Raw genomic sequence first — 26,046 nt, 5'->3', positions numbered from 1 at the left:
GTCTGTTGGTTAAAAACTTTATCCGGTCCTCACAACGTAGCAAGTACAAGAACACACACACACACCAGAGAGGCCAGTGTGAGGAAAGTTGGTGAAGTTTTATCTTTTTCTTTTAACTCCTAATGGTAGGTTTCAGTGGAGCGTTTTCTAGTTGTAAATGTTTGACGCGGTCGTCCCGGTGGAAACAGACGAGTCTCTCTTCGCTGAGAGCTTCTGAACCCGGAGAGATCGTCTGCGTTACCGTCACATGAACGGAGCTGCAGCTCTAAAACACGACAGGCTGCTGCTGCTGCTGGTGCAAATCCTGCTGAAGATGAACAGATGTTCCTCTGAAAATGAAGCAATAACTCTGTAATAACCTTGTAGTCAAGAGCAGAGAATTATTAAACTGTAGATTTTCTGTCATTTAAACAACGAGGAGCGTGTGAAGTGTCTGGACGTGTGACGCTGCAGCTTCACTCAGAGAGAAAAGTTTAAAGGGACAACCAGGAGTTTGTATTTGGTTTTAAAAGAGTCTCATATTAATGTGGATGAATCTACGTTACCACTTGTTAACGGCTCCATTTTGATAAATATATAGTTTTGTCTTCATAGTTACTTTGATATTATTTAGTGGTCGACTCGCCCAGCATTTCCTAGTTTCGATTTCATGGAAATAACACCGCCGGATCGCTAGTTGGCATCGTTTATGGTCGGAACTACGACGGCATCTGATCGTCTTCCAACCTCCGACTTTCATTCTTGATCAATGAAAACATTCTTGGAAAATGTTTTTACTTTTGTCCGTCTTGTGCCGGTCCAAGAATTTTACCGGGAAATGTAGTATAAACACTTCGCTTTCCAAAACTTCTGGTTGTCCCTTTAAGAAGTTCACTTTTTACAAGTTTTTTTTATTTATATTAGATTTTATTCAAGTCAGCTGAAACGTTATTCATCAGAAAGGTTAAACACTGACTCACATGTATGTGCTTCAGTTTTCCCCGGACACACGTTCCTCTTTCACACGGAAACAGAATCTCAGTCAAATGATGTCGTATGAATTGTTTTTGTCCGTTCGTTTTGTTCGTTAAAAATTGTTTTTCGTTTCAATCGGGCCAATTCCGTGATCACAGAAATCATAGGTTCCTATATATCTGCATATTTTTAATTTTTTACCGTTCGACTCCTGGCTGGCTCGCCAAATTATATTACACACTGAATTTATTATTTACAGCAGATGTCTGAAAAGACAAACGGATAAACACAATATTATATTTTATTCCAGTCAGCTGAAACATAATAAATCAGAAAGGTTAAACACTGACTCACATGTATCTGCTTCAGTTTTCCCCGGACACACGTTCCTCTTCCACACGGAAACAGAATCTCAGTCAAACGATGTCGTATCTGGGGCGGTGCGTGGCGCAGTGGTTAAAGCGGCCGCCCCATGTAGAGGCTACAGTCCTCAACGCAGGCGTCCCTGGTTCAAATCCCGCGTCGGGCAGACCTTTCCTGCATGTCATTCCCCCTCTCTCTGCCTCCCCCTTTCCTGTCTATCTCACTATGACCTATCGAATAAAGGCAAAAAAGCCCAAAAAAATACTTAAAAAAAAACAACAAAAAAAACGATGTTGTATCCACGTTAAAAATACCGTATTGATCCGAATATAAGACGACCCTGAATATAAGACGACCCCCCTTTTTCAAGACCTGTCTTTGGAAAAATACCTTTTTCAGACAAAATCAAAGAAAAAATTAATCTTTTTAAAATCATGTTTTCAGTATCTGTGAAATAACGTTCTGGTAGATTGTAGCGCCCACTGATCTCTCTGAATGTGTGTAGGTGTGTGTCCATCTCTCTTGCGCTCTGTTTACACAAAAAGGCACACGCATCAATTGCGGTGTTTTATTTTGAAAATTGTTTTGATTTTGAAAGTTGAGCGGATTCTCTCATGTTTCTTTGTTTGACCTGCCGGCTTGACGCAATCACTCGCAGCTCGCGCACAAAATAGACTAGACACCGAAACGATCGCTGCAGGACGTCTGGTGTGAACGACACAATCGTTTAACATGAGCCCCGAAAGGAAACGGGCTCAGCTTCTCGGCGCTTCGCAGCTATTCGGCGCCTCCGCGTCCGGTGTGTCCGGTGTGTCCGGTGTGTCCGGTGTGTCCCTGTCCCCGGCGACAACGCGGCCGTAGCCTCTGTGATATGACGACCCCGCCCCCGGAGTCAGCTGTGATTAAAATGACCTAAACCGAGCCGAGTTGAGCTGTAACTGTGTGGCAGCGCTCTGCTGTGTGGCGAAGGGGCAACACACACACACACACACACACACACACACACTTGGTGCACACACGCGCGATCATCCTCTCAGATGCAGCTGCATCTCTCCAGGTCACTGGTGAGTGAGTGAGGAAGAAAAGCCCTGACTTGCTTGGACAGACGTTGTTTGATGTCACCCGCTGATTTGCAAATATAAATATCTAGACCCCGACGACCCGTCTTTTTCAGACTTTTTTTGACGGAAAAAATATCGTCTTATATTCGGGTCAATACGGTAGTTTCCGGTTTAATCGGGCCGATTCCGTGATCACAGAAATCATAGAGTCCTACATATCTGCATATTTTTATTTTTTACCGTTTGACTCCTGGCTGGCTCGCCAAATTGATATGTTACACACTGCAGATGTCTGAAAAGACAAACAGATAAACACAATGCTGAACAACCACGTTTCCCATGTGTGGGGTCAATAAACTAACCACAGTGTGTGTGTGTGTGTGTGTGTGTCTGTGTGTGTGTCTGTGTGTCTGTGTGTGTGTGTGTGTGAACAGAAGGAGGCCAGCTCGTACCTGCCCGGCGAGGAGGAGGAGGAAGAGGAGGAGGAGGAAGACGACGATGAAGACGACGAGTACGAGAGTCGGTCGTGGCGACGGTGAAAGACGACGACGACGACGAAGACGACGATGTGGAGACAACGAGTCGTCCTCATCTTCATCATCATCATCATCATCATCTTCACCTGCTGTTGCCGACGGCGACATCAGAACTCTTCTTGCTTTTTTTTTTCTTTTTTTTCTCTTTCTCTCTCCAGTATTTTCAGACGAAGACAAAGTGGTTTTAGACTCTGATCAAAGTGACGTTTTCTTTTTTCTTTTTCTTTTTCCCGTACGAAGAAGAGGAAGAAGAGGAAGAAGACCCCCCGCCCCTCCTCCCTCTCCCCCCCTCGACTAAAACTAAACCTTTATTTAAAACCATCTGACTTCTGCTGAGAGGAAGCTGTTGCGTTGTCGTCGTTGTAGTGAACTCTCCTCTGTGTGTCGACTGTGAACAGGTATTTTTATACAACGATGATGATGAAACTGAAACTGTATTTAAGCTCTTTTCTCTTTTCTCACCCGGGTTTTGAAACAACAACGACAACTTCAAACAACTTCAACAACAACTTCAACAACAAAAAAAAGAAAAGAAATCTTGTCCTCCGTCCGTTCGGGGGACAGTCAGTCATTCCATCACCACGGCAACAGAGACCTTTAGTATATTGGTTGGTTGGTTGGTTGGTTTATTTATTGTGTCCACCACACACACACACACACACACAGCTTCACGGTCACTTCTACCCCCCCCACACACACACACACACACACACAAATGCTTCAGTTTCTACACACACACACACTCTGGTTAGTGCACGTTGTTCAGCTGCAGCGGAGAGAAACGACTCTAAGGATGTTTACAAGTGGAAAAACACAACGTTAGGATAGGATTCTCCCTGTGTGTGTGTGTGTGTGTGTGTGTGTGTGTGTGTGTGTGTGTGTGTGTGTGTGTGTCTCTGTGTGTGTGTGTGTGTGTGTGTGTGTGTGTGTTACAGCTTTCACCTGTTTTATTCTGAGGGGTCACGTCGCTCACAGTGAGGTCAGAGGTCAGAGAGACGACGAGTGTCTGAATGTAAAACTGAAACAGTTGATTTTAATATAATTATTATATAAATATATATATTCATATATAAATATACATATATATGTTTATATTTATATATGAATATGCATATATGAATATGATTTCTTTGCCTTACACAAACAAACATACAATCAGCGGACGGCTGAGTTTTTACAAGACGTGTGATTTACTTTTTGTAAATTTTGTAAATGCTTGAAAGAGAAATTACTGTTGTGTATTTTTCTTTTTTTTTCCTTTTTTCTTTAAGTTTTTCTTTTTAAAAAGCGACTACGCCGACGTGAAGAGAGAGAGAGAGAGACAGACGGCACACAACCGCTGGTTCACCAGGATTTATTTCACTAACGTCACTGAAGTGGCAACATTTCTATCAGAGGAGAGACGGAGCTCAAACAGCTGCTTCACTCTGCAACAACTCTAATATCTTACCAAGAATATTTGTCTTATTTCTAGTCAAAACAAATCTCATTCTACTTAAAATAAGACTCATCACATTAAAAAGTTGCTAGACACTTTTTACTTCTTTCACTGGCAGATTTTTCTACTTATTTCAAGTGAAAATTAGTTTGAAACAAGTGAAAATGATCTAAAAACAAGTTCATTTTTAGGTGATGAGTCTTATTTTAAGTGGAAAGAGTTTAGTTTTGACCAGAAATTAGACATTTTGACAAGAAATACGACAAATATTCTTGGTAAGATATTGAGTTTTTGCAGTGCACTCAATAACACACTTGCAATGCAAAAACTCAAAATCTTACCGAGAATATTTGTCTTATTTCTAGTCAAAACAATCTCATTCTACTTAAAATAAGACTCATCATGTTAAAAAGCAGCTTGTTTTTAGACACTTTTTTTACTTCTTTCAAGCAGATTTTCACTTGAAATAAGTAGAAAAATCTGATAGTGGAGCAAGTTTCTTATTACAAGCACAAAAAAACTTGTAAAAGCTTTCACTGGCAGATTTTTCTACTTATTTCAATTGGAATAAGTGAAAATGATCTAAAAACAAGTTCATTTTTAGGTGATGAGTCTTATTTTAAGTGAAAAGAGATTAGTTTTGACCAGAAATGAGACATTTTGACAAGAAATACAACAAATATTCTTGGAAAGATTTTGACTTTTTACAGTGCACGCACCTTTTTCTTGTGTGGTTTTGTTTCTTTGTTTTTTTGTTTCTTTTTTGGCCTTTATACTGTATTTTAGAAGCGTCAGCATCCCAAGCTTCCCCCCCCGTAGAGACGGATTATATTCTAACACCTTCACCACATCGTTTCTCTTGTTGCTTCTTTTTTTTTCCCCCTGAAACACATAATTAACTATGTTTACATGACGTGTTGTCAGCCGATCATATCCACTAACACAGTCCCATAGGAAACCTTTGAGTTGTGTGTGTCCAGCTGTGTGTGTGTGTGTGTCAGAGGGAGGTCCAGGTGTGTGTGTGTGTGTGTGTCTGTACTCTGGTATGATTTGCTCATGTGATTTATTTTGTATATGAGGTGTGTGTGTCGGCCGACGCCTCTCTCCCACTTTTTTGTACTTTCTTCCTCTTCTGTACGCTACTACTACTATCACACAATAGTGTAAAAAATGTAAAATGTTTATTGAATAATAGTTTTGGATTTGTTACTGTTTATATTTGCAGGATGTGGATGTATTTTCTTCATGTATTTTGTTTGTAAAAAAAAAAAAATGGATTTCTAATTTACAAGCATGTTTGCTTTTGCCAATAAAGATGGAGGAATGAGGTGCTTGCCAAAAAAAAAAAAAAAGAAACAGATGAAAAGAAAGAAAGAAAGAAAGGAGAGAAAAAAGGAAAAGAAAAAGTATTTGAATTGGATCATGGAGGGAAAAGAAAAGAAAAGAAAAAAATATTTTGAGTTTTACGAAAGAAAATTGACGAGAAAGACGAAGAAACATTGGCAACAGGCAAAAAAAAACCAACAAAACAAAACAAGCAAAAGCATTCCAGAAAATATTAACTCCTGTGTGGTCTCCTTCATTTTACTGTCACACTAGAATATCTATACACAAATAATATATCACATACTACATCATTATTAGTCACCACTAACTGCTACATGATGTTAATACACCTCAATATTAACACCTTTTATTTCACATCTACATATCATTTCAACTGAAAATGAAAATTTTAAAAAGCCGGTAAAACATGGGTCAGGTGAACAATATAGTCTACTTGCCAGAGTACCCCAAAGTTTTATGTTAGAAATAGATAGTATGGGTCCCCAGTATTCAGAAACTGCCGGATGCTAACTTATATATATTGGGCAATTAGCATAACAGACATCATTAGCATAAATTAGCATAATTGCCTATATGGGCAATATTTCAACAAAATTGACTTGGCTGATCTGGGCAATATTGGAGTGGTTTTAGGGGTTATTGATGATGCTGAATCCATTTCTGACATTTTCAAAATTCAAAATGGCTGTCTAAACCGGAAGTGACCAGATTTTAACCACCAGTGGACTGATTTTGATGGATTTCAAAATCTGGTCATCGGTTTAGACAGCCATTTTGAATTTTGAAAATGTCAGAAATGGATTCAGCATCATCAATAACCCCTAAAACCACTCCAATATTGCCCAGATCAGCCAAGTCAATTTTGTTGAAATATTGCCCATATAGGCGATTATGCTAATTCCCCAATATATATATATAAGTTAGCATCCGGCAGTTTCTGAATACTGGGGACCCATACTATCTATTTCTAACATAAAACTTTTCCCGGTACTCATTGTTGGCAAGTAGACTAATACCACATCGCCATGACAACATATTGTCACGTGTATTGTTTTTCCTCATGCTGATGGACCACTTGTTTACATAGAGGCTTGTTTATCCTGTTACGTGCAGCGGCTGTTGTCCGTCTGCTGTCTGCCCAATTTTATGTGAATGCAGCATGAAAAATACGATTGCAGTTGCTTGTGATATACAACCACAACGCTAGATGGGAGGAATTCTTACACAATATTAGCCTATAAATCTATCTGCCCCCTAGCGGCAGCAGATCTCTTTGCTCCGTAGGTGGGTCTAGAAACGAGCCATAGGAACTTTTTGAGTCTGGAACACCGTTTGTGTTGACCAATCACAGCGCTCTATCTGTTTAGAGAGTCGTTGGGCGGGCTTATCGCCATGACGACATACATTTTAATTGGCTTGTCATAGCCTCGCATCACCAGGCTCTTCAGACAAGCGAAGAGCCTGGTGTCAGTTACCTCCCAATTAGTCTGCATTCTGGTTCCTGTCTGTAGCGGAAACCGAAATCACCAAATTCACCAAAATAAAAGTGTTCACCAACATAAAACTTATAAAATAAACATTAACTTGTAATACAATAAAAGCAAAATGTTAACTTAATGGCTCGGGGAGTTTCTTGTAAATTATATTCCTTAAATTAAAGAGTTTTACCGTATTTTATTAGCTTGGTGCTTTTATTTTGAAGGAAAGGTCTGTCTCTCTCGCCCTGGATACGTTTCCTACCAAAACAGCGAGTCAACGGCCCCAGACTAGGCTTGTCAGGCTGACGTCATCCTGCTCTTTGCTCTGATTGGTCGTAGCGCTACCCTATTGGTGCAGAGGCAGTTTGAAAGACAGCCTTCATCCCGCCCCCTGGACTGAGCCGAGGTCTACCGCTCGTTGACACACTAGACATGTTCATGATGTAGTCTGGATGGGCAGGCTAACACAATATACCTTTAAGCAAACACTTTAAATACACAAATATCTATATCACTTTTTTTTTAAATTGAAACTCTGACCAAATATTTCCTGAAATTAAAGGTATAATATGTAGGAATTCCCCCCATCTAGCGGTGCGGCTGCATATCTGAACGTATTCTTGATGTTGCATTCAGGTGAAATGGGGCAGACGTCAGACAGACAACAGACGCTGCATGTAACAGGATTATATTATACCGTTAAAGGAACATTGTGTAGGAATTCCTTCATCTAGCATTGTGGTTGTATATCACAAGCAACTCAGTCGTATTTTTCATGCTGCATTCACCTGAAATTGGGCAGACGGACGACAGCCGCTGCATGTAACAGGATTATATTAGGGGAATTATATTATACCGTAAAGGAACATTGTGTAGGAATTGCCCCCATCTAGCGGTGCGGTTGCATATCTGAACGTATTCTTGATGCTGCATTCAGGTGAAATGGGGCAGACGTCAGACAGACAACAGACGCTGCATGTAACAGGATAAACAAGCGTCTATGTAAACAAGTGGTCCGTGACAACATGTTGTCATGGTGATGTGGTATTGTGACAACATGTTGTCATGGTGATGTGGTATTGTTTTAGTAAAATGACATCCGGTTGGTTTGCCGACGGCCGTCTGCCTGACTGCACCTGAATGCAACACCAGTGCCTCCGTCCTTCCTCACACTACACAGTGGTGACGGTTTTAACAGGCCGTTTCCGTGGTTACCTACGGTCACGATTCAACATGGCCGCCTCGGTTCGGTGCGTCGCCCACTTATGTATTTGTAACGACTTGTAACAACTCATTCTAAGGAACCAGAAAGCTTTCATTTGGATGCAGCTGTGATTCACCTTCAGTCAAATACGGATTTATGAAAGTATATATTTGATTTTTGCTAATAAAAAGCCAAATAAGTTACAGACTGGGGCTTTAAATAATAAAAAGTAAACCAATTAGAGGAGATGAGGCTCTGAGCTTCTCCTCTGATTGGCTGACTGTTTACTAAGTTACAAAGGTATGAAGGAGTTTTAGGTCCAGGCCTAACATAGACTGTTGATGAAAAACTGTCCCTGAAGGCAACGTGCATCAGCGGTTTTGCATGAATTTCCCTCTAAAACAACTCTGAGTGGTAACGTTGTGTTATTATCTCATAGCGTGGTGAATGTGCAGCTCACAACTTGTCCACCAGAGTGTTGTGGAGTTGTTGGATTGTGTATTTGATGAGTTTGATGAGGTGAAACCAAGAAATCCCATAATGAGCCTCCGTAGCGTAGCTCTGAGCAGCTCACGGCTCTGCTCCGCCATTCTAAAAATAGCTTGCACCGACAATTAAAGGTAACGAACCTACTGCTATGACTATAGGGATTATGGCAATGGGCCAATTTCACAAAATCTTGAACTATCCCTTTAATTCACTTCACTTCATCCAACACAACGCTTTTAATTAGCTCAGAACAAACATGTTGATCAATCCCAATAATTTCATTAAAGGTTCAATAGTCAGAAAACGAAGCTGGTGAAGCTGACGAGCTTTTCCAACGAGGTTAATAAACATCTGTCTGTGTTTGAACTAGAATCTAGAAAAGTAGAAATGTAGTTGAGACGGTCCAGTTTGTCCTTAACGTCACACAGATGAAACCACATCCAGCCCGTTGACCTCTGACCCTTCAGCTTTAATTACAATACCCAGTGACTGTGACATATTAAAACATCCCTGAATAATACACGAGGAGCGTTTCTTACTTTAGGAAGTCGAGTGAAAACACTCAGAGTCTGTTTAGTTTAATGTAAAAAGCTTTTTGTTTCTCCCCGGGGGGAAGGATTTCAGACGGGCCCCGAACGCAGCGGCGCCCTGACAGAACCAGTCAGGAGGAGAACTGGTCTCCATGGAAACAGGTCCCATCAGTCATGCGTCATAGTGGCTAAAAGATAAAAATGAAGTTAACAGAAGGATTTGACAAAAACAATAACATGAGAGGCCGTTTATAAAGAATAAAAATGTAAAAAATCAAATTTCTTTCATATAAAGAAGTTCACTCTGGTCTTCATAGGAAAATACATCATGGAAGAATCAAAAACTGTGATCTGTGAATGAAGGAATAAACTTTATCAAAAGGCCACTGATGCATCATGGGATTGTAGTTTACACAGGTTAAACATGTTCTTCATGATTAACAAAATCAACAAATAAAGAATCAATGAGAAGTAATAATTAACTAAACTAAGTTTGGTTAAAGGGATACGCCAACATTTTTTTTTACGTGTCTTGCCTCACTCCTGAGTCCATGACCAGCAGATAGACACCATCCTTTCGACTGTGCGTGCAGTAACCATGGAGATAGAGCCGTATCGCCTGTAATTAGCTTAGCTCAAACACTGGAAGTGTATAGGTAGTGTTAGCCTGCCTCCACCTAAAGTCGCTAATTAGCTTAGCTCAAACACTGGAAGTGTATGGGTAGTGTTAGCCTGCCTCCACCTAAAGTCGCTAATTAGCTTAGCTCAAACACTGGAAGTGTATGGGTAGTGTTAGCCTGCCTCCACCTAAAGTCGCTAATTAGCTTAGCTCAAACACTGGAAGTGTATGGGTAGTGTTAGCCTGCCTCCACCTAAAGTCGCTAATTAGCTTAGCTCAAACACTGGAAGTGTATGGGTAGTGTTAGCCTGCCTCCACCTAAAGTTGCTAATTAGCTTAGCTCAAACACTGGAAGTGTATGGGTAGTGTTAGCCTGCCTCCACCTAAAGTCATCAGAGAAACTCTTCAGCAACTCTAAATGGAAACCGGCGGGCCGATCTACGTCTCAGAGCTGACAAAACTCTCCGGTAAGGCATCTTGAGCGGTCAAATGCCGCTAACGGGACGAGATTGGTCAAAACGGAGGGTTCAAGCAAAGACGCTTTATTTTGGTTCAAGCTAGCTACATCGAGGGTAGGTTAGCTTCCTGTTTCAAAGTAAAAGCACAAATTCTATCGTCATGGTTTTCTGTATGTAAAGGGCAACGGGTGTTTTATTTTGTGAAAGTAACCGGAAGTGCGTTGGTCACAACGGCTAGCTTGAGTAGCGCCGAATTCGTCCCAACAAAATAGTAAGCAGCTGATGTAACATGTAATAACAAACATGTAATAACATAATATAATAATAATAATAATAATAATAATAATAATAATAATAATAATAATAATATAATAATAATAATGTGTCAAACATGTAATAACATCTAATCATAACAGCTGGTATTTAGACAAATTAACGACACACTGCTGATCTAAACGGCTACTTTCTCACCTAAACATGTTTGAAATGTGGATAAAGTGAAATATTTACAGAGTTTAGAGCTAAAATGAAATCAGCTTCTGACTGCTGATTTCAGCTAAGGTAGGAGGCAGGCTAACACTACCCATACACTTCCAGCGTTTGAGCTAAGCTAATTAGCGACTTTAGGTGGAGGCAGGCTGACACTACCCATACACTTCCAGTGTTTGAGCTAAGCTAATTAGCCACTTTAGGTGGAGGCAGGCTGACACTACCCATACACTTCCAGTGTTTGAGCTAAGCTAATTAGCCACTTTAGGTGGAGGCAGGCAAACACTACCCATGCACTTCCAGTGTTTGAGCTAAGCTAATTAGCCACTTTAGGTGGAGGCAGGCTAACACTACCCATACACTTCCAGTGTTTGAGCTAAGCTAATTAGCGACTTTAGGTGGAGGCAGGCTAACACTACCCATACACTTCCAGTGTTTGAGCTAAGCTAATTAGCGACTTTAGGTGGAGGCAGGCTAACACTACCTATACACTTCCAGTGTTTGAGCTAAGCTAATTAGCGACTTTAGGTGGAGGCAGGCAATCACTACCCATACACTTCCAGTGTTTGAGCTAAGCTAATTAGCGACTTATGGTGGAGGCAGGCTAACACTACCCATACACTTCCAGTGTTTGAGCTAAGCTAATTAGCGACTTTAGGTGGAGGCAGGCAAACACTACCCATACACTTCCAGTGTTTGAGCTAAGCTAATTAGCGACTTTAGGTGGAGGCAGGCTAACACTACCCATACACTCCAGTGTTTGAGCTAAGCTAATTAGCGACTTTAGGTGGAGGCAGGCTAACACTACCTATACACTTCCAGTGTTTGAGCTAAGCTAATTAGCGACTTTAGGTGGAGGCAGGCTAACACTACCCATGCACTTCCAGTGTTTGAGCTAAGCTAATTAGCGACTTTAGGTGGAGGCAGGCTAACACTACCCATACACTTGCAGTGTTTGAGCTAAGCTAATTAGCGACTTTAGGTGGAGGCAGGCTAACACTACCCATACACTTGCAGTGTTTGAGCTAAGCTAATTAGCGACTTTAGGTGGAGGCAGGCTAACACTACCCATACACTTGCAGCGTTTGAGCTAAGCTAATTAGCGACTTTAGGTGGAGGCAGGCTAACACTACCTATACACTTCCAGCGTTTGAGCTCAGCTAATTAGCGACTTTAGGTGGAGGCAGGCTAACACTACCTATACACTTCCAGCGTTTGAGCTAAGCTAATTAGCGACTTTAGGTGGAGGCAGGCTGACACTACCCATACACTTCCAGTGTTTGAGCTAAGCTAATTAGCCACTTTAGGTGGAGGCAGGCTAACACTACCCATACACTTCCAGTGTTTGAGCTAAGCTAATTAGCCACTTTAGGTGGAGGCAGGCAAACACTACCCATGCACTTCCAGTGTTTGAGCTAAGCTAATTAGCCACTTTAGGTGGAGGCAGGCTAACACTACCCATACACTTCCAGTGTTTGAGCTAAGCTAATTAGCGACTTTAGGTGGAGGCAGGCTAACACTACCCATACACTTCCAGTGTTTGAGCTAAGCTAATTAGCGACTTTAGGTGGAGGCAGGCTAACACTACCTATACACTTCCAGTGTTTGAGCTAAGCTAATTAGCGACTTTAGGTGGAGGCAGGCAATCACTACCCATACACTTCCAGTGTTTGAGCTAAGCTAATTAGCGACTTTTGGTGGAGGCAGGCTAACACTACCCATACACTTCCAGTGTTTGAGCTAAGCTAATTAGCGACTTTAGGTGGAGGCAGGCAAACACTACCCATACACTTCCAGTGTTTGAGCTAAGCTAATTAGCGACTTTAGGTGGAGGCAGGCTAACACTACCCATACACTCCAGTGTTTGAGCTAAGCTAATTAGCGACTTTAGGTGGAGGCAGGCTAACACTACCTATACACTTCCAGTGTTTGAGCTAAGCTAATTAGCGACTTTAGGTGGAGGCAGGCTAACACTACCCATGCACTTCCAGTGTTTGAGCTAAGCTAATTAGCGACTTTAGGTGGGGGCAGGCTAACACTACCCATACACTTGCAGTGTTTGAGCTAAGCTAATTAGCGACTTTAGGTGGAGGCAGGCTAACACTACCCATACACTTGCAGTGTTTGAGCTAAGCTAATTAGCGACTTTAGGTGGAGGCAGGCTAACACTACCTATACACTTCCAGCGTTTGAGCTCAGCTAATTAGCGACTTTAGGTGGAGGCAGGCTAACACTACCTATACACTTCCAGCGTTTGAGCTCAGCTAATTAGCGACTTTAGGTGGAGGCAGGCTAACACTACCAATACACTTCCAGTGTTTGAGCTAAGCTAATTAGTGACTTTAGGTGGAGGCAGGCTAACACTACCCATACACTTCCAGTGTTTGAGCTAAGCTAATTAGCGACTTTAGGTGGAGGCAGGCTAACACTACCTATACACTTCCAGTGTTTGAGCTAAACTAATTAGCGACTTTAGGTGGAGGCAGGCTAACACTACCCATACACTTCCAGTGTTTGAGCTAAGCTAATTACGGGCGATACGGCTCTATCTCCCTTGTTACTGCACGCACAGTCGAAAGGATGGTGTCTATCTGCTGGTCATGGACTCGGGAGTGAGGCAAGACACGTAAAAAAAAAAATTTTGGCGTATCCCTTTAATAAGCAAATTACATAAATAAACTAATACCTAACAAAAAGATCAGACAAAATTCAAATAAATAAAAAGAATTCAAAGGAATCATGAAATAAATCAGTAAACAGCTCCAACATCTGGATTCATAAACTCTGTTATTATGTCGGTCAAACATTAATAACATAAATAAGAATAAAGCACATTCTTATTTTCAGTGAGTCTGTACACAGATGTGATCATCCTCTCATCCTGCAGGTGAAGCAGTGAGGTGGAGATCATGTGACCAGAGGAAACATCTGGAGCTGCTGCTGCTGCTGCTGCTGCTGTGATGTTCACACTTAGATGTGACAGCAGCTTCATGAAACATCTTCAGAATATATAAGAGCAGTGAGATGACAGAGCAGAGCTGTGAACAATGAGCATTGAATTATGAATCTTTGCAGCTCATATCGGACAGAGGGTGAGAAAAGGCTTCATGCTTTATTCACAGCCGAGACTCAGAGGCTCCATCAGCTCTGCTGCTCCCTGTACAGATGTGGACACAATATTGGTCTGTTAAAGCCCCAGTGTGTAACTTACTATTTGTCTTTTTATTAGCAAAAATCAAACCTGTCTTTCATAAATCCGTATTTGACTGAAGGTGAATCACAGCTGCATCCAAATGAAAGCTTTCTGGTTCCTTAGAATGAGTTGTTACAAGTCGTTACAAATACATAAGTGGGCGACGCACCGAACCGAGGCGGCCATGTTGCATCGCCATTTTTTACGTTGAGTGGCAGCGTGACCGTAGGTTCGGCCTGTTTAGGCCATTTAAAGCACATGTTAAAAAAATCACATATATCATTAAATTCAACCTGTCGAATTTCTACCATATAAGACCATTTCTCACCACCAAGACGGCTAAAGTCTATATGCATGCCATGATATTCTCACACATAAATTATTGTTTTACAACATGGACACACACAACAGAAAGTATATTGAAACCCATCAAGTGTCTCTTCGAAAAGACAGTTAAGATTTTGGACAGGAAACCTCTTCATTTTCATTATTGTAATGTTTTAAAAAAGTTTAACATTCTTGACTTAGACAGTTATCAGATTTTTATGGATGTCTGTTTCATTTTCATAGTTTTAAACACACTTGCTCCCCCACCACTGAATACATTTATTCAGAGAAAAAATAATGAAGGACGAAGAACTAGAGCCTTAACAAGAGGTGGTTGTAATGTACCGAGGCGTAGAACAAAATGTTGTCAAATGGTTGTTTCTGTAAGAGGAACTCAGTCCTGGAACAAGTTACCATCACACATCAGAAACTCATATAGCTTAAATACTGTTTAATCTGATGTCTGTTCCCGGGGCGTGTATGGTATATTGTTCTTTGACTGTGGGTTAAAATTGTCTGTTCTTATTTTCTATGTCTGCGTCTGTTTTGCCTTGATATTGTCAGTGGGGAGCATACATCAGTCCGACTGCCCAAAAGTCCGACGGCTCATTTCTCCGACTACCCATTCTACAGTGTTAAGGTTAGGTTTAGGGTAAGGTTAAGGGTTAGGGCTACTTAAGTCGGAGAAATGGGAGGTCGGACTAATGGACGCAAAAATGAAGAAATGTATGGTCGGAGAAATGGGCAGTCGGACAGACGTCATGCGCCCATTGTCAGTCTGTGTTCTGTCTTGTAATTGTCCATTGTGACTTGTCATCACAAGGTTTTAAAGTCTTCTGTGTTTATGTCTTTTTAGTGGGGCGGATTAGCTCAATATTTTACACCAATCGTTCACTTTGTGATAAAAGCATGACATTTGGTGGATGTGTTGGTGAATATGTTTCAAACAAATCTGGATATTGGGCCACCTCAAAAGCGCCCCCTAGTGGCCGTGGCAGCCATTTGTTATGCGAATAAATGACTGATGAATATAAACTGCCCTTTTAAGTACAGCTTGTAAGGATCGTGCATTCATGGAAGGAGCAACGCGGCTAAACGTGTGGGTAGCGCCCCCCAAAAATGTGCATCCCCTATGCGGCGGATTAGCTCAATAAATCACAAGAATTGTTTATTTTGTGACAGAAGCACAACATTTGGTGGAGGTGTTGGTGGATACATTTTTGAAACATGGTTTTTAAGGACCCTTAAGATGTCTACTTAAGATTTTTGCTTGTTGCCCGGGTCAACTAATGTCCCATGGGGGTTTTTTCGGTGGCCATTTTGGATTTATGTCTGCACGAATGGTGAAAAGGCCAATTTTCATAACTCCTAAACCAGACATCATACAAAGACAAATGAACACACTTTTTCTGATAATTATGACACTATAATACATAGTTGGTATTATTAAAAGGGCAGTTTTTATTCATCATTCATTTATTCGCATAACAAATGGCTGCCACGGCCACTAGGGGGCGCTTTTGAGGTGGCCCAATATCCAGATTTGTCTGAAACATATTCACCAACACATCCACCAAATTTCATGCTTTTATCACAAAGTGAACGATTGTTCAGCTAATCCCCCCCACTATTTAGAAACCTGCCTTGGGACTGCGGCTGAAATTTAGCAGTTGTGCTAAAAGTCCGGCACATTTACACTAATGCTTAATGTGTCAGTGTTGATGAATGTGCCCTGTCCCAATTCAATAAATAAAGAAATGAAATGTTAAAACTGTCACCACTGTGTAGTGTGGGGAAGGACGGAGGCACTGGTGTTGCATTCAGGTGCAGTCAGGCAGACGGCCGTCGGTCGGCAAACCAACCCGATGTCATTTTACTCCACCAGAGAAAGACGGTAAAAAACAATACCACATCACCATGACAACATGTTGTCAGGCCTGTAAACCATAAACTGTAAACTGTTTTCTTGTGTGTAACAACATCTCTGTCCTGGGTGATGATCCCTCCTCTGTTGCTCACCCTGAGCTTTCTCCTGGTTTTCCCTGTTAAAAGGGTTTTCCATGGAGTTTTTCCTCAGTGGATGTGAGGGTCTAAGGACAGAGGATGTTGTTATGATGGGATGTAAAGCCCTTTGAGACAAACTGGTGGTAAAAACGGGCTGTACAAATAAAATTGCCTTGCCTCCCTTCCTTCCTTCCTTCCTCCCTCACTTCCATCCTTCCTTCCCTCCTCCTTAAACCCATCCGTGCTTCCTTCCCTCTTTCCTACCTTCCTTCCCTCTTTCAATCCACCCTTCCTTCCTTCCCTCCTTCCATCCTTCCTTACTTCCTTCCATCTTTCCCTCCTTTCTTCCTTCCCTCCTCCCTTCCTTCCTCCCTCACTTCCATCCTTAAACCCATCCTTGCTTCCTTCCCTCTTTCCTTCCTTCCTTCCTTCCTTCCCTCTTTCCCTCCTTCCTTCCCTCTTTCCATCCATATTTCCTTCCTCCCTCCCTTCCTTCCTTCCCTCTTTCCATCCCTCCTTCCTTCCCTCCCTCCTCCCTCCCTCCCTTCTTCCTTCCTTCCTTCCCTCCTCCTTCCTCCCTTCTTCCTTCCTTCCTTCCTCCCACTGTCCCTTCCTTCCTTCCATCCATCCTTCCTTCCTCCCTTCCTTCCTTCCTTCCCTCTTTCCTTCCTTCCTTCCTTCCATCCTTCCCTCCCTCTTTCCCTCCTTCCTCCCTTCCTCCCTCCTCCTTCCCTCCTTCCTCCCTCCTTCCTTCCTCCCTTCCTCCCTCCTCCTTCCCTCCTTCCTTGCAGGCATCAACAGGTCTTCACGCGTCTGTTTTTAATCTGTGTAATGAATAATCAGCTGTCACCGTGGTAATGGATGCTGCCACCGCCGCTGCTGAATTATTCAGCTTCTGGGGAACCAGAGAGGAACCAGAGAGGAACCAGAGAGGATCGGATGGACCCGCGGTGTCATCGGTCCGCCTCTGGCCGCCGGCTCCTCTTCCACCGCGGCTTCATGCGACTTAAAGGGATAGTTCACCCAAAATTCAAATTGTTTCAGAGTCCTCCGTGGCTTCTCTGAGTTACAGGGGGTCTCGGCGTAGCAGTGCATGTCCATATGACAGTTGCAAATGGATACCAACTGTCTTCGTAACAAAAAGACACACCAAAAAACATCCAAATACCTCCATACTGCTCGTATGTAATGTCCGTCTTGTATTGAAGCCCCGACATGAGAAATTGTTCCAAAAAAAATTAAATAAGTCTATATTTCAAGCTTGTTTGTGGCGGAAGCTCCCAGTGTCTCGGTTCACTGCTCTTTGTGTGTGACCGGCGGAACAATTTCTCATGTCGGGGCTTCAATACAAGAGGGACATTACATACGAGCAGCATGGAGGTATTTGGATGTTTTTTGGTGTGTCTTTTTGTTACGGAGACAGTTGGTATCCATTTGCAACCGTTATATGGACATGCACTGCTACGCCGAGACCCCCTGTAACTCAGAGAAGCCACGGAGGACTCTGAAACTTCTCCCAGCCCTTAGTCCACATGAGGGGGAGCAGGAGATAATGAGTGAAATTTCAATTTTGGGTGAACTATCCCTTTAACCAGGAGGAGGAGGAGGAGGAGGAGCAGCTGAGGCCACCGGGCAGGTCAGCGGGTCAGCAGCAGCAGCCGGTTCTGGACCGAGGCCGTGGCCCGGAGCAGGTCCAGAAGGGTTCACCGGTCCCGGATGAGAAGAAAGAGTTCAGTTCAGCAGAGACTCAGAGCTTCAGCACCACGGACAGCTCCTTTAGCTCCGCGGACAGCTCCTTTAGCTCCACGCTGCGCTGCGCTGTCCGCGGTGCTGAAGCTCTGAGTCTTTGAGTCCTGTTGGAGCTGCTACTGAGGATCTGAGTCAAGATTCAGATCATAAACATAAACCAGACTTTAAACCACTTTAAACCACTTTACAATAAGGGTCCCTTAATTAACGTTAGTTAGTAGTACATTATTAAGCATTAATTAATAAATTAACAATCATTATTATGTATTGCTTAGGATTGGGAAACAGATTAATTAATGTAACCTATTAGTAAGCAGTTAATTAAAGCAGAAGTAAGTGATATATTTGTGTTAATCTAAGTCTTAAATAGTTGTATCTTCCGACAGCAATCACTTCTATAGAGTGTTTGGTCTGAAACACGGGTCTGTCAGTCACTCTGCTCTGCTCTGAGCCCAGGAGAAAACTTTCCTTGTATCCTACAACCTTTATCCAATGAGGAGAGAGAACGGCATAAAGGGGCAGTCCTCTCTGTGTGTGCAGCCAAGGGATGCGCCTGAATGTGGTGACGTAGGGACGAGGACCAATAGATCCATGACGAGGGCGGGGGCTGCTAACTCCATCTGCTGACAAGACGTTATGGTGCGTTCAAGGCAACCCGTAACTGGTGTTTTTCCGACCTGTGAAGTGGTACCAGTTCAATCTGGTACGAGTTCACGGGTCAGAAGTTACGAGTGGCCGTTATAGTGACTTTCACTGGTAAAACAGGTCGGAGAAACACGAGTGGGTTGCCTGGAACGCTACAAAGTCGTAAGTTGTGACTTGAAGCTGTAATTTACGGTTTCAAAAGCCTGCCTGGAACGCAGCATTAGCCAAAACCACCGGATCGCTTACTTCTGCTTTAATGTTTACTACTCAAAGTTAGTTAATAAATTAAAAATTTGAATAATCTAATTCATTATCATTATGTATGCGTTACATTAGTTTATGTATTAATGCTTAGTAATGTACTAACTAATGTTAATTAAGGGACCCTTATTGTAAAGTGTTACCTAATGTTTTAAAATCTTGTGCATTAAAAAAAACCAGATCAAGAATCAAAAGGACGAAATTTGAACTAACTTAAGCTGTATATACCTATCTTTATTCTATTCTTTTATATAGTAATTGTGTATTTACAGTATATGCGTATTGTTTTTTTGCATATAGTCGACCTATATGTGATGTGTATCTTTTGCACTAGAATATTTTAATTCATTCTATTTTATTTAAATTTTTAATTCTATTTGTATCCCTCCCTTTAAACTATTTTTGGTACCTTTATGTTTGCATCTGACACCAAGACAAGTTCCTGGTGCTGTAAACTGACCTTTAGCCTACTGCTCTGGGAAATAAAAACAGTTCTGATTCTGATTCTAAATAATTAAAACATAAAGTCATAAAAATGAATGATTCAGATCATAAACATAACCATAATAAACCAGATGAAATAATGTTTTAAAATCTCATGGATTAAAAACATAAGATCAAGAATCAAAAGGACGAAACTTTAACTAACTTATTTAGTAGTATGTTGTATATATCTTTATTCTATTCTTTTATATAGTAGGCTATATGTGTATTTATAGTATATGCGTTGTTTTTTTGCATATATAGCCATATCTTTTGCACTAGAATATTTTAATTCATTCTATTTTATTTCATTTAAATTGTTAATTCTCTAAATTCTTATTCTAGTATTCTATTTTTGGTACCTTTATGTTTGCACCTGACACCAAGACAAGCTAGACAAGACAAGTAAACTGACCTTTAGCCTACTGCTCTGGGCAAATAAAAACAGTTCTGATGCTGATTCTGATTCTAAATAAGTAAAACATTACGTCATAAAAATGAATATTTGATCTTTCACAGGTTTTTATTTAGCCTAGTGTAGGCTATTTATTGGAGTCTCGTGCTCAAGGAGGGAGGGAAACATTCAACCTGTAAACTGAGCAGGAGCAGATGGGAGGGGGGAGGGGGCAGGGGGGAGGGGGGCTGAAAGAGGAGGAGGAGGAGGAGGAGGAGGAGGAGGAGGAGGAGGAGGAGGAGGAGGAGGAGGAGGAAGAGCCGATGCCGGTGTTCACAGCTCAGTCTGGAGAAGGAGCAGCGGGAGCAGAGTCAGTCCGTCCGCTGCCCGGGGAAAGAGTTCATGTCCCGGGTCAGACCGCCGCAGAGGAGCCGCTGTCTGGGAGGAGGAGGAGGAGGAGGAGGAAGAGGAGGAGGAGGAGGAGGAGGAAGAGGAGGAGGATGATGATATGATGATGATGATGATGAGCATGAACGGGAAGCAGCAGCAGCACTTCTCCCTGGGCCTTCACCCGGTCCCGGGCGCCGAGGGCATGAGAGGCAGAGTGCAGGTAAGAAACACGTCTGTTAAAGGGCCATTGTGTTACTTCTCCTGCTCTCTATTCAGGAAAATGGATTATTTGGTTCAAAAGCCTGTTTTTCCGATGCTGCATTCACCTGCAGTCGGGCAGACGGACGTAGGTAACAAACCAGATGTAATTTTAGTCACTTGTATTGTTTTAAAGGGCCATTGTGTTACTTCTCCTGTTATCTAGTCAGGAAAATTGATTATTTGGTTCAAAAGTCTGTTTTTCCAATGCTGCATTCACCTGCAGTCGGGCAGACGGCCGTCGGTAACAAACCAGATGTCATTTTAGTCACTTGTATTGTTTTAAAGGGACATTGTGTAACTTCTCCTGTTCTCTATTCATGAAAATGAATGATTATTTGGTTCAAAAGTCTGTTTTTCTGATGCTGCATTCACCTGCAGTCGGGCAGACGGCCGTCGGAAACAAACCAGATGTCATTTTAGTCACTTGTATTGTTTTAAATGGACATTGTGTAACTTCTTCTGTTCTCTATTCAGGAAAACCGATTATTTGGTTCAAAAGTCTGTTTTTCCGATGCTGCATTCACCTGCAGTCGGGCAGACGGCCGTAGGTAACAAACCAGATAGTCACTTGTATTGTTTTAAAAGGACATTGCGTAACTTCTCCTGTTCTCTATTCAGGAAAATCGATTATTTGGTTCAAAAGTCTGTTTTTCTGATGCTGCATTCACCTGCAGTCGGGCAGACGGCCGTCGGTAACAAACCAGATGTAATTTTAGTCACTTGTATTGTTTTAAAGGCACATTGTGTACCTTCTCCGGTTGTCTATTCAGGAAAATCGATTATTTGGTTCAAAAGTCTGTTTTTCTGATGCTGCATTCACCTGCAGTCGGGCAGACGGCCGTCGCTAACAAACCAGATGTCATTTTAGTCACAGAAGTCCAGAGGAAGCCGGTAAAACGTGGGTCAGGTAAACAATACCACATCGCCATGACAACATATTGTCACGTGTATTGTTTTGCCTCGTGCTGACGGACCACTTGTTTACATAGAGGCTTGTTTACGCCGTTATGTGCAGCGGCTGTCGTCCGTCTGCCGTCTGCCCAATTTCACCTGAATGCAACATCAAGAATAAGTTCCAATATGTACCACAAGATGGAGGGAATTCCTACACATTATACCTTTAAGACCGTTATGAATGAAACTCAAGACCCTTTATCACGACAACCACAAAACATACAAAAGAAATGAAGAGTCACAAAATTACTTGCAAAGTAAATTGGCTGCAAAATATATATAGTTGCATGTTGGGCTCTGTAGTTGTAGCATGTTAGCTTTGTAGTTGAAAATACATTCAATAAAGCACAATGAAATATATAGAGGCTTGTTTATGCCGTTACGTGCAGCGGCTGTCGTCTGTCTGCCGTCTGCCCAATTTCGGTGAATGCAGCATGAAAAATACAATTGAGTTGCTTGTGATATACAATCACAACACTAGATGGGAGGAATTCCTACACAATGTACCTTTAAATTGAGCTGTCGGCTCAGGTGGAGGTGGCGTCTGTGAAAAGTCACAGCGGTAACGCAGTGAGGAGGAATGGAGCGTTACGCTGATGCTGCATTCACCTGCAGTCGGGCAGACGGCCGTCGCTAACAAACCAGATGTCATTTTAGTCACAGAAGTCCAGAGAAAGACGGTAAAACAATACCACATCGCCATGAGAACACATTGTCCACGGACCACTTGTTTACATAGAGGCTTGTTTATGCCGTTATGTGCAGCGGCTGTCGTCCGTCTGCCGTCTGCCCAATTTTACGTGAATGCAGCATGAAAAATACGACTTGAGTTGCTTGCGATCTACAACTACAATGCTAGATGGGAGGAATTCCTACACAATGTTCCCTTAAGTTGATCTGACAGGACTTTGTTCTCCCTCCTCCTGCTCTTGCTGCTTCCATATTAATTTTTATGACCTGCGCTGTGACGAAGAGGCTTCTCCTCTCCTCTCTCCTCTTCTCTTCTCTTTGGGAAAATGTTTCTGACTCTGACTCGGACTGAATTCCCCGCTGACTGACTCCACTATGCGCTCTTCTCCTCCTCCTCCTCCTCCTCCTCCTCTCTCTCGCAGCTGCAGGGCAGCAACAACATCTTCGGAGGTTTTGATGAGAGCCTGCTGGCGGCGGCGGACAGCATCGTGTCTAAGAGTCACAGTCACCAGCAGCAGCAGCAGCATCACCAGCAGCCGTTCAAACCGGACGTGACTTACCACACCATGAACAGTGTAGTCCCCTGCACCTCCTCCTCTTCCTCCACCTCCTCCTCCTCCTCCTCCACTCTCTCCTCCTTCCACCACCACCACCACCACCAGAGTCTGGAGGCCGGGGACCTTCTGGAGCAGCTCTCCTCCAGCCTGATGGGCGCTCCAGAGCCGCTGAACCCCCATCACCACCACCACCACCACCACCACCAGCTGCAGACCACCATGGGCCAGCTGCACCAGGCCATGGCCAGCATGGCTCAACAGGCTCAGCAACACCACCAACACCACGTGCACGCGCACTCCCTGTCCGTGCACGGCGACGTCGTGGAGTCGGACCCGCGCGAGCTGGAAGCCTTCGCCGAGCGCTTCAAGCAGCGGAGGATCAAGCTCGGCGTGACGCAGGCCGACGTGGGCTCGGCGCTGGCCAACCTCAAGATCCCCGGCGTGGGCTCGCTGAGCCAGAGCACCATCTGCAGGTTCTGCACTTTACTTTACTTTATTTCTTTATTATTTATTTGGTCGGGATAGGACAATGCATATTAATTAATTAAGGGATAGTTCACCCAAAATTCAAATTTCACTCATTTATCTATAGGCTACTCACCCTCATGTGGACTAAAAAGGGGCTGGGAGAAGTTTCAGAGTCCTCCGTGGCTTCTCTGAGTTACAGCGGGGCTCCGTGCAGCAGTATTTGTCCATATAACCAGGGCCGTTGCTAGGAATTCTGGCCCCCCTTAAAGAATACTAAAGTGGGCCCCTCCACCTAACTTTTCCTTTTTTTTTCTACGTATGTATTATCGTTTTTTATTTAGCCTTCTTTGTTTTGATGCTAATGCAGCATTACACTGCAAAAACTCAAGTATCTTAGCAAGAATATTTGTCTTATTTCTTGTCAAAATGTCATTTCTAGTCAAAACAAATCTCATTATACTTAAGACTCATCACATTAAAAAGCAGCTTGTTTTTAGACACTTTTTTTTTTTTTTTTACTTTTTTTAAACATATTTTCACTTGAATTAAAAATCTGATACTGGAGCAAGTTTTTCTTCCTTATTACAAGCACACTTAACTTACTTTCACTGGCAGATTTTTCTACTTATTTCAAATAAAAATGTGTTTGAAACAATTGCAAATTGTCCAAAAACAAGTTAATTTTTAGGTTATGAGTCTTATGGGACTATACGCTTTTCTCCCGGTTCGATTCTTCTACGATTTTTTGGATGGCGATTCGATTTAAATTGCGATTCTACGATATTGCCGATTCTCTCTATGATTTTTAGTCTTTAGCATTTTTAACATTTATCTGCACACAAACACTGTAGGAGCCTATAAATTAACATACTCCATTATACAGTGAACTTAAACCCTTTTCAAAACCTGGACTCTCTGTATTTTAAAAAAGGCGAACAAATGCGATTAAAAAAATCATCGAAAAAGATATCGCGATATTTATGTGAATCGATTTTTTCTCCCACCCCTAAAAAAATATATATCTATCTATACTACAGGTTCGAGTCCCTGACGCTGTCCCACAACAACATGATCGCGCTGAAGCCGGTGCTGCAGGCCTGGCTGGAGGAGGCCGAGGCGGCGCACCGCGAGCGGAGCAGCAAGCCCGACCCGTTCGGCGGCGTGGGGGGGGGGCTCGGCGGCGGGGACAGGAAACGGAAGCGCACCTCCATCGCGGCGCCGGAGAAGCGCTCCCTGGAGGCGTACTTCGCCATCCAGCCGCGGCCGTCGTCCGAGAAGATCGCGGCCATCGCGGAGAAGCTGGACCTGAAGAAGAACGTGGTGCGGGTCTGGTTCTGCAACCAGCGGCAGAAACAGAAGAGGATGAAGTACTCGGCCGTTCACTGAGGGAGGGATCGATCCGCTTCAAGATTAATGACTGATGATTAATAATCTGGCTGACGGATTAACTCTGCTGCACAACTCCTCCTCTTCCTCCTCCTCCTCCTCTTCCTCCTCAGATGATCGGGTATAGATCTGAGAGGGAGGGAGCAGAGCACTGCAAAAAAAAAAACTCAAAATCTTTCCAACAATATTTGTCTTATTTCTAGTCAAAACTAATCTCATTCTACTCAAAATCAGACTCATCACATTAAAAAGCAGCTTGTTTTTAGACACTTTTTACTTCTTTCAAGCAGATTTTCACTTCAAATAAGTAGAAAAATCTGATAGTGGAGCAAGTTTTTCTTTCTTATTACAAGCACAGAAAACCTACTTTCACTGGCAGATTTTTCTACTTATTTCAATTAAAAAATTAGTTTGAAACAAGTGAAAATGATCTAAAAACAAGTTCATTTTTAGGTGATGAGTCTTATTTTAAGTGGAAAGAGATTAGTTTTGACTAGAAATTAGACATTTTGACAAGAATGAAGACAAATATTTTCGAGTTTTTGCAGTGTACTGTATAGATCGTGGGAGGGAGCACACTGCAAAAAACTCAAAATCTTTCCAAGAATATTTGTCTTATTTCTTGTCAAAATGTCTCATTTCATCGTCTAGTAAAAACTAAACTCTTTTCACTAAAATTAAGACTCATCACCTAAAAATGAACTTGTTTTTAGATCATTTTCACTTGTTTCAAACTAATTTTCACTTGAAATAAGTAGTGAAAGCAAGTTTTTTGTGCTTATTCTCTACCTATTTCAAGTGAAAATCTGCTTGAAAGAAGTAAAAAGTGTCTAAAAACAAGCTGCTTTTAATGTGATGAGTCTGATTTTAAGTAGAATGAGATTAGTTTTGACTAGAAATAAGACAAATATTCTTGGTAAGATATCTGAGTCTTTGCAGTGAGGGATGGAGGGTGATGATGATGATGTTGATCGTGTTTGTTTCACTCAGTATAAATTCACACTTGGTCACATTCAGGGACGTGGACTCACTTCTTCAACGGATTATTATTATTTTTTTGGACTATTATCGATGGAGGAGGTGAGAGCTGCTGCACCGTCACATCACACCTTCACCTCTTCTTCTTCTTCTTAGAGAGTTTTTTCTCTCCAGTGGATTATTACTATTATGGGATGATCGATGAGACTCTGATCAATCAATGAATCAATCGATCTCTTCACTCTCTACGGACTGACGCACAAACAGACTCTCACCGTCCTGACGCTGCTATTTGAGTATTTGAATATTTTGATGTGAACGTGTTTTTTTTTTTCTTTTG

General features: G+C 42.3%; 2 protein-coding genes across 2 annotated transcripts in view; both read left to right on the top strand.

Annotated features, from left to right (window-relative positions):
* rbm27 (RNA binding motif protein 27) overlaps positions 1 to 3,125 on the top strand; it is a 65,932-nt gene extending 62,807 nt beyond the window's left edge. The window contains exon 21 of the mRNA XM_085796963.1: positions 2,813 to 3,125. Within this exon, the coding sequence (XP_085653089.1) occupies positions 2,813 to 2,917 (105 nt within the window). The 3' untranslated portion in view covers positions 2,918 to 3,125. The remainder of the gene's footprint in view (positions 1 to 2,812) is intronic.
* Positions 3,126 to 20,542: 17,417 nt separating this feature from the next.
* pou4f3 (POU class 4 homeobox 3) lies at positions 20,543 to 24,728 on the top strand. Its single transcript, XM_085798871.1, has 3 exons — positions 20,543 to 20,632; positions 22,740 to 23,347; positions 24,380 to 24,728. The coding sequence occupies exons 1-3, from the start codon at positions 20,543 to 20,545 to the stop codon at positions 24,726 to 24,728; spliced, it is 1,047 nt and encodes a 348-aa protein (XP_085654997.1).
* The last annotated feature ends 1,318 nt before the right edge of the window (positions 24,729 to 26,046 follow it).

The sequence above is a fragment of the Trachurus japonicus genome, chromosome 14, assembly GCF_045865225.1.
Source record: "Trachurus japonicus isolate A0001 chromosome 14, Traja_1.0".
NCBI classification, from domain to species: Eukaryota; Metazoa; Chordata; class Actinopteri; order Carangiformes; family Carangidae; genus Trachurus; species Trachurus japonicus.
This window is presented reverse-complemented; position numbering and strand designations above follow the sequence as displayed.

What these genes read in the sequence shown, in the direction of transcription:
- pou4f3 (XM_085798871.1), top strand. Translation starts at nt 20,543, where the DNA reads ATGATGAGCATGAACGGGAAGCAGCAGCAGCACTTCTCCCTGGGCCTT. An exon ending in GCATGAGAGGCAGAGTGCAG is followed by an intron (nt 20,633 to 22,739) that starts GTAAGAAACACG and finishes TCTCTCTCGCAG; the next exon opens with CTGCAGGGCAGCAACAACAT. An exon ending in AGCCAGAGCACCATCTGCAG is followed by an intron (nt 23,348 to 24,379) that starts GTTCTGCACTTT and finishes TCTATACTACAG; the next exon opens with GTTCGAGTCCCTGACGCTGT.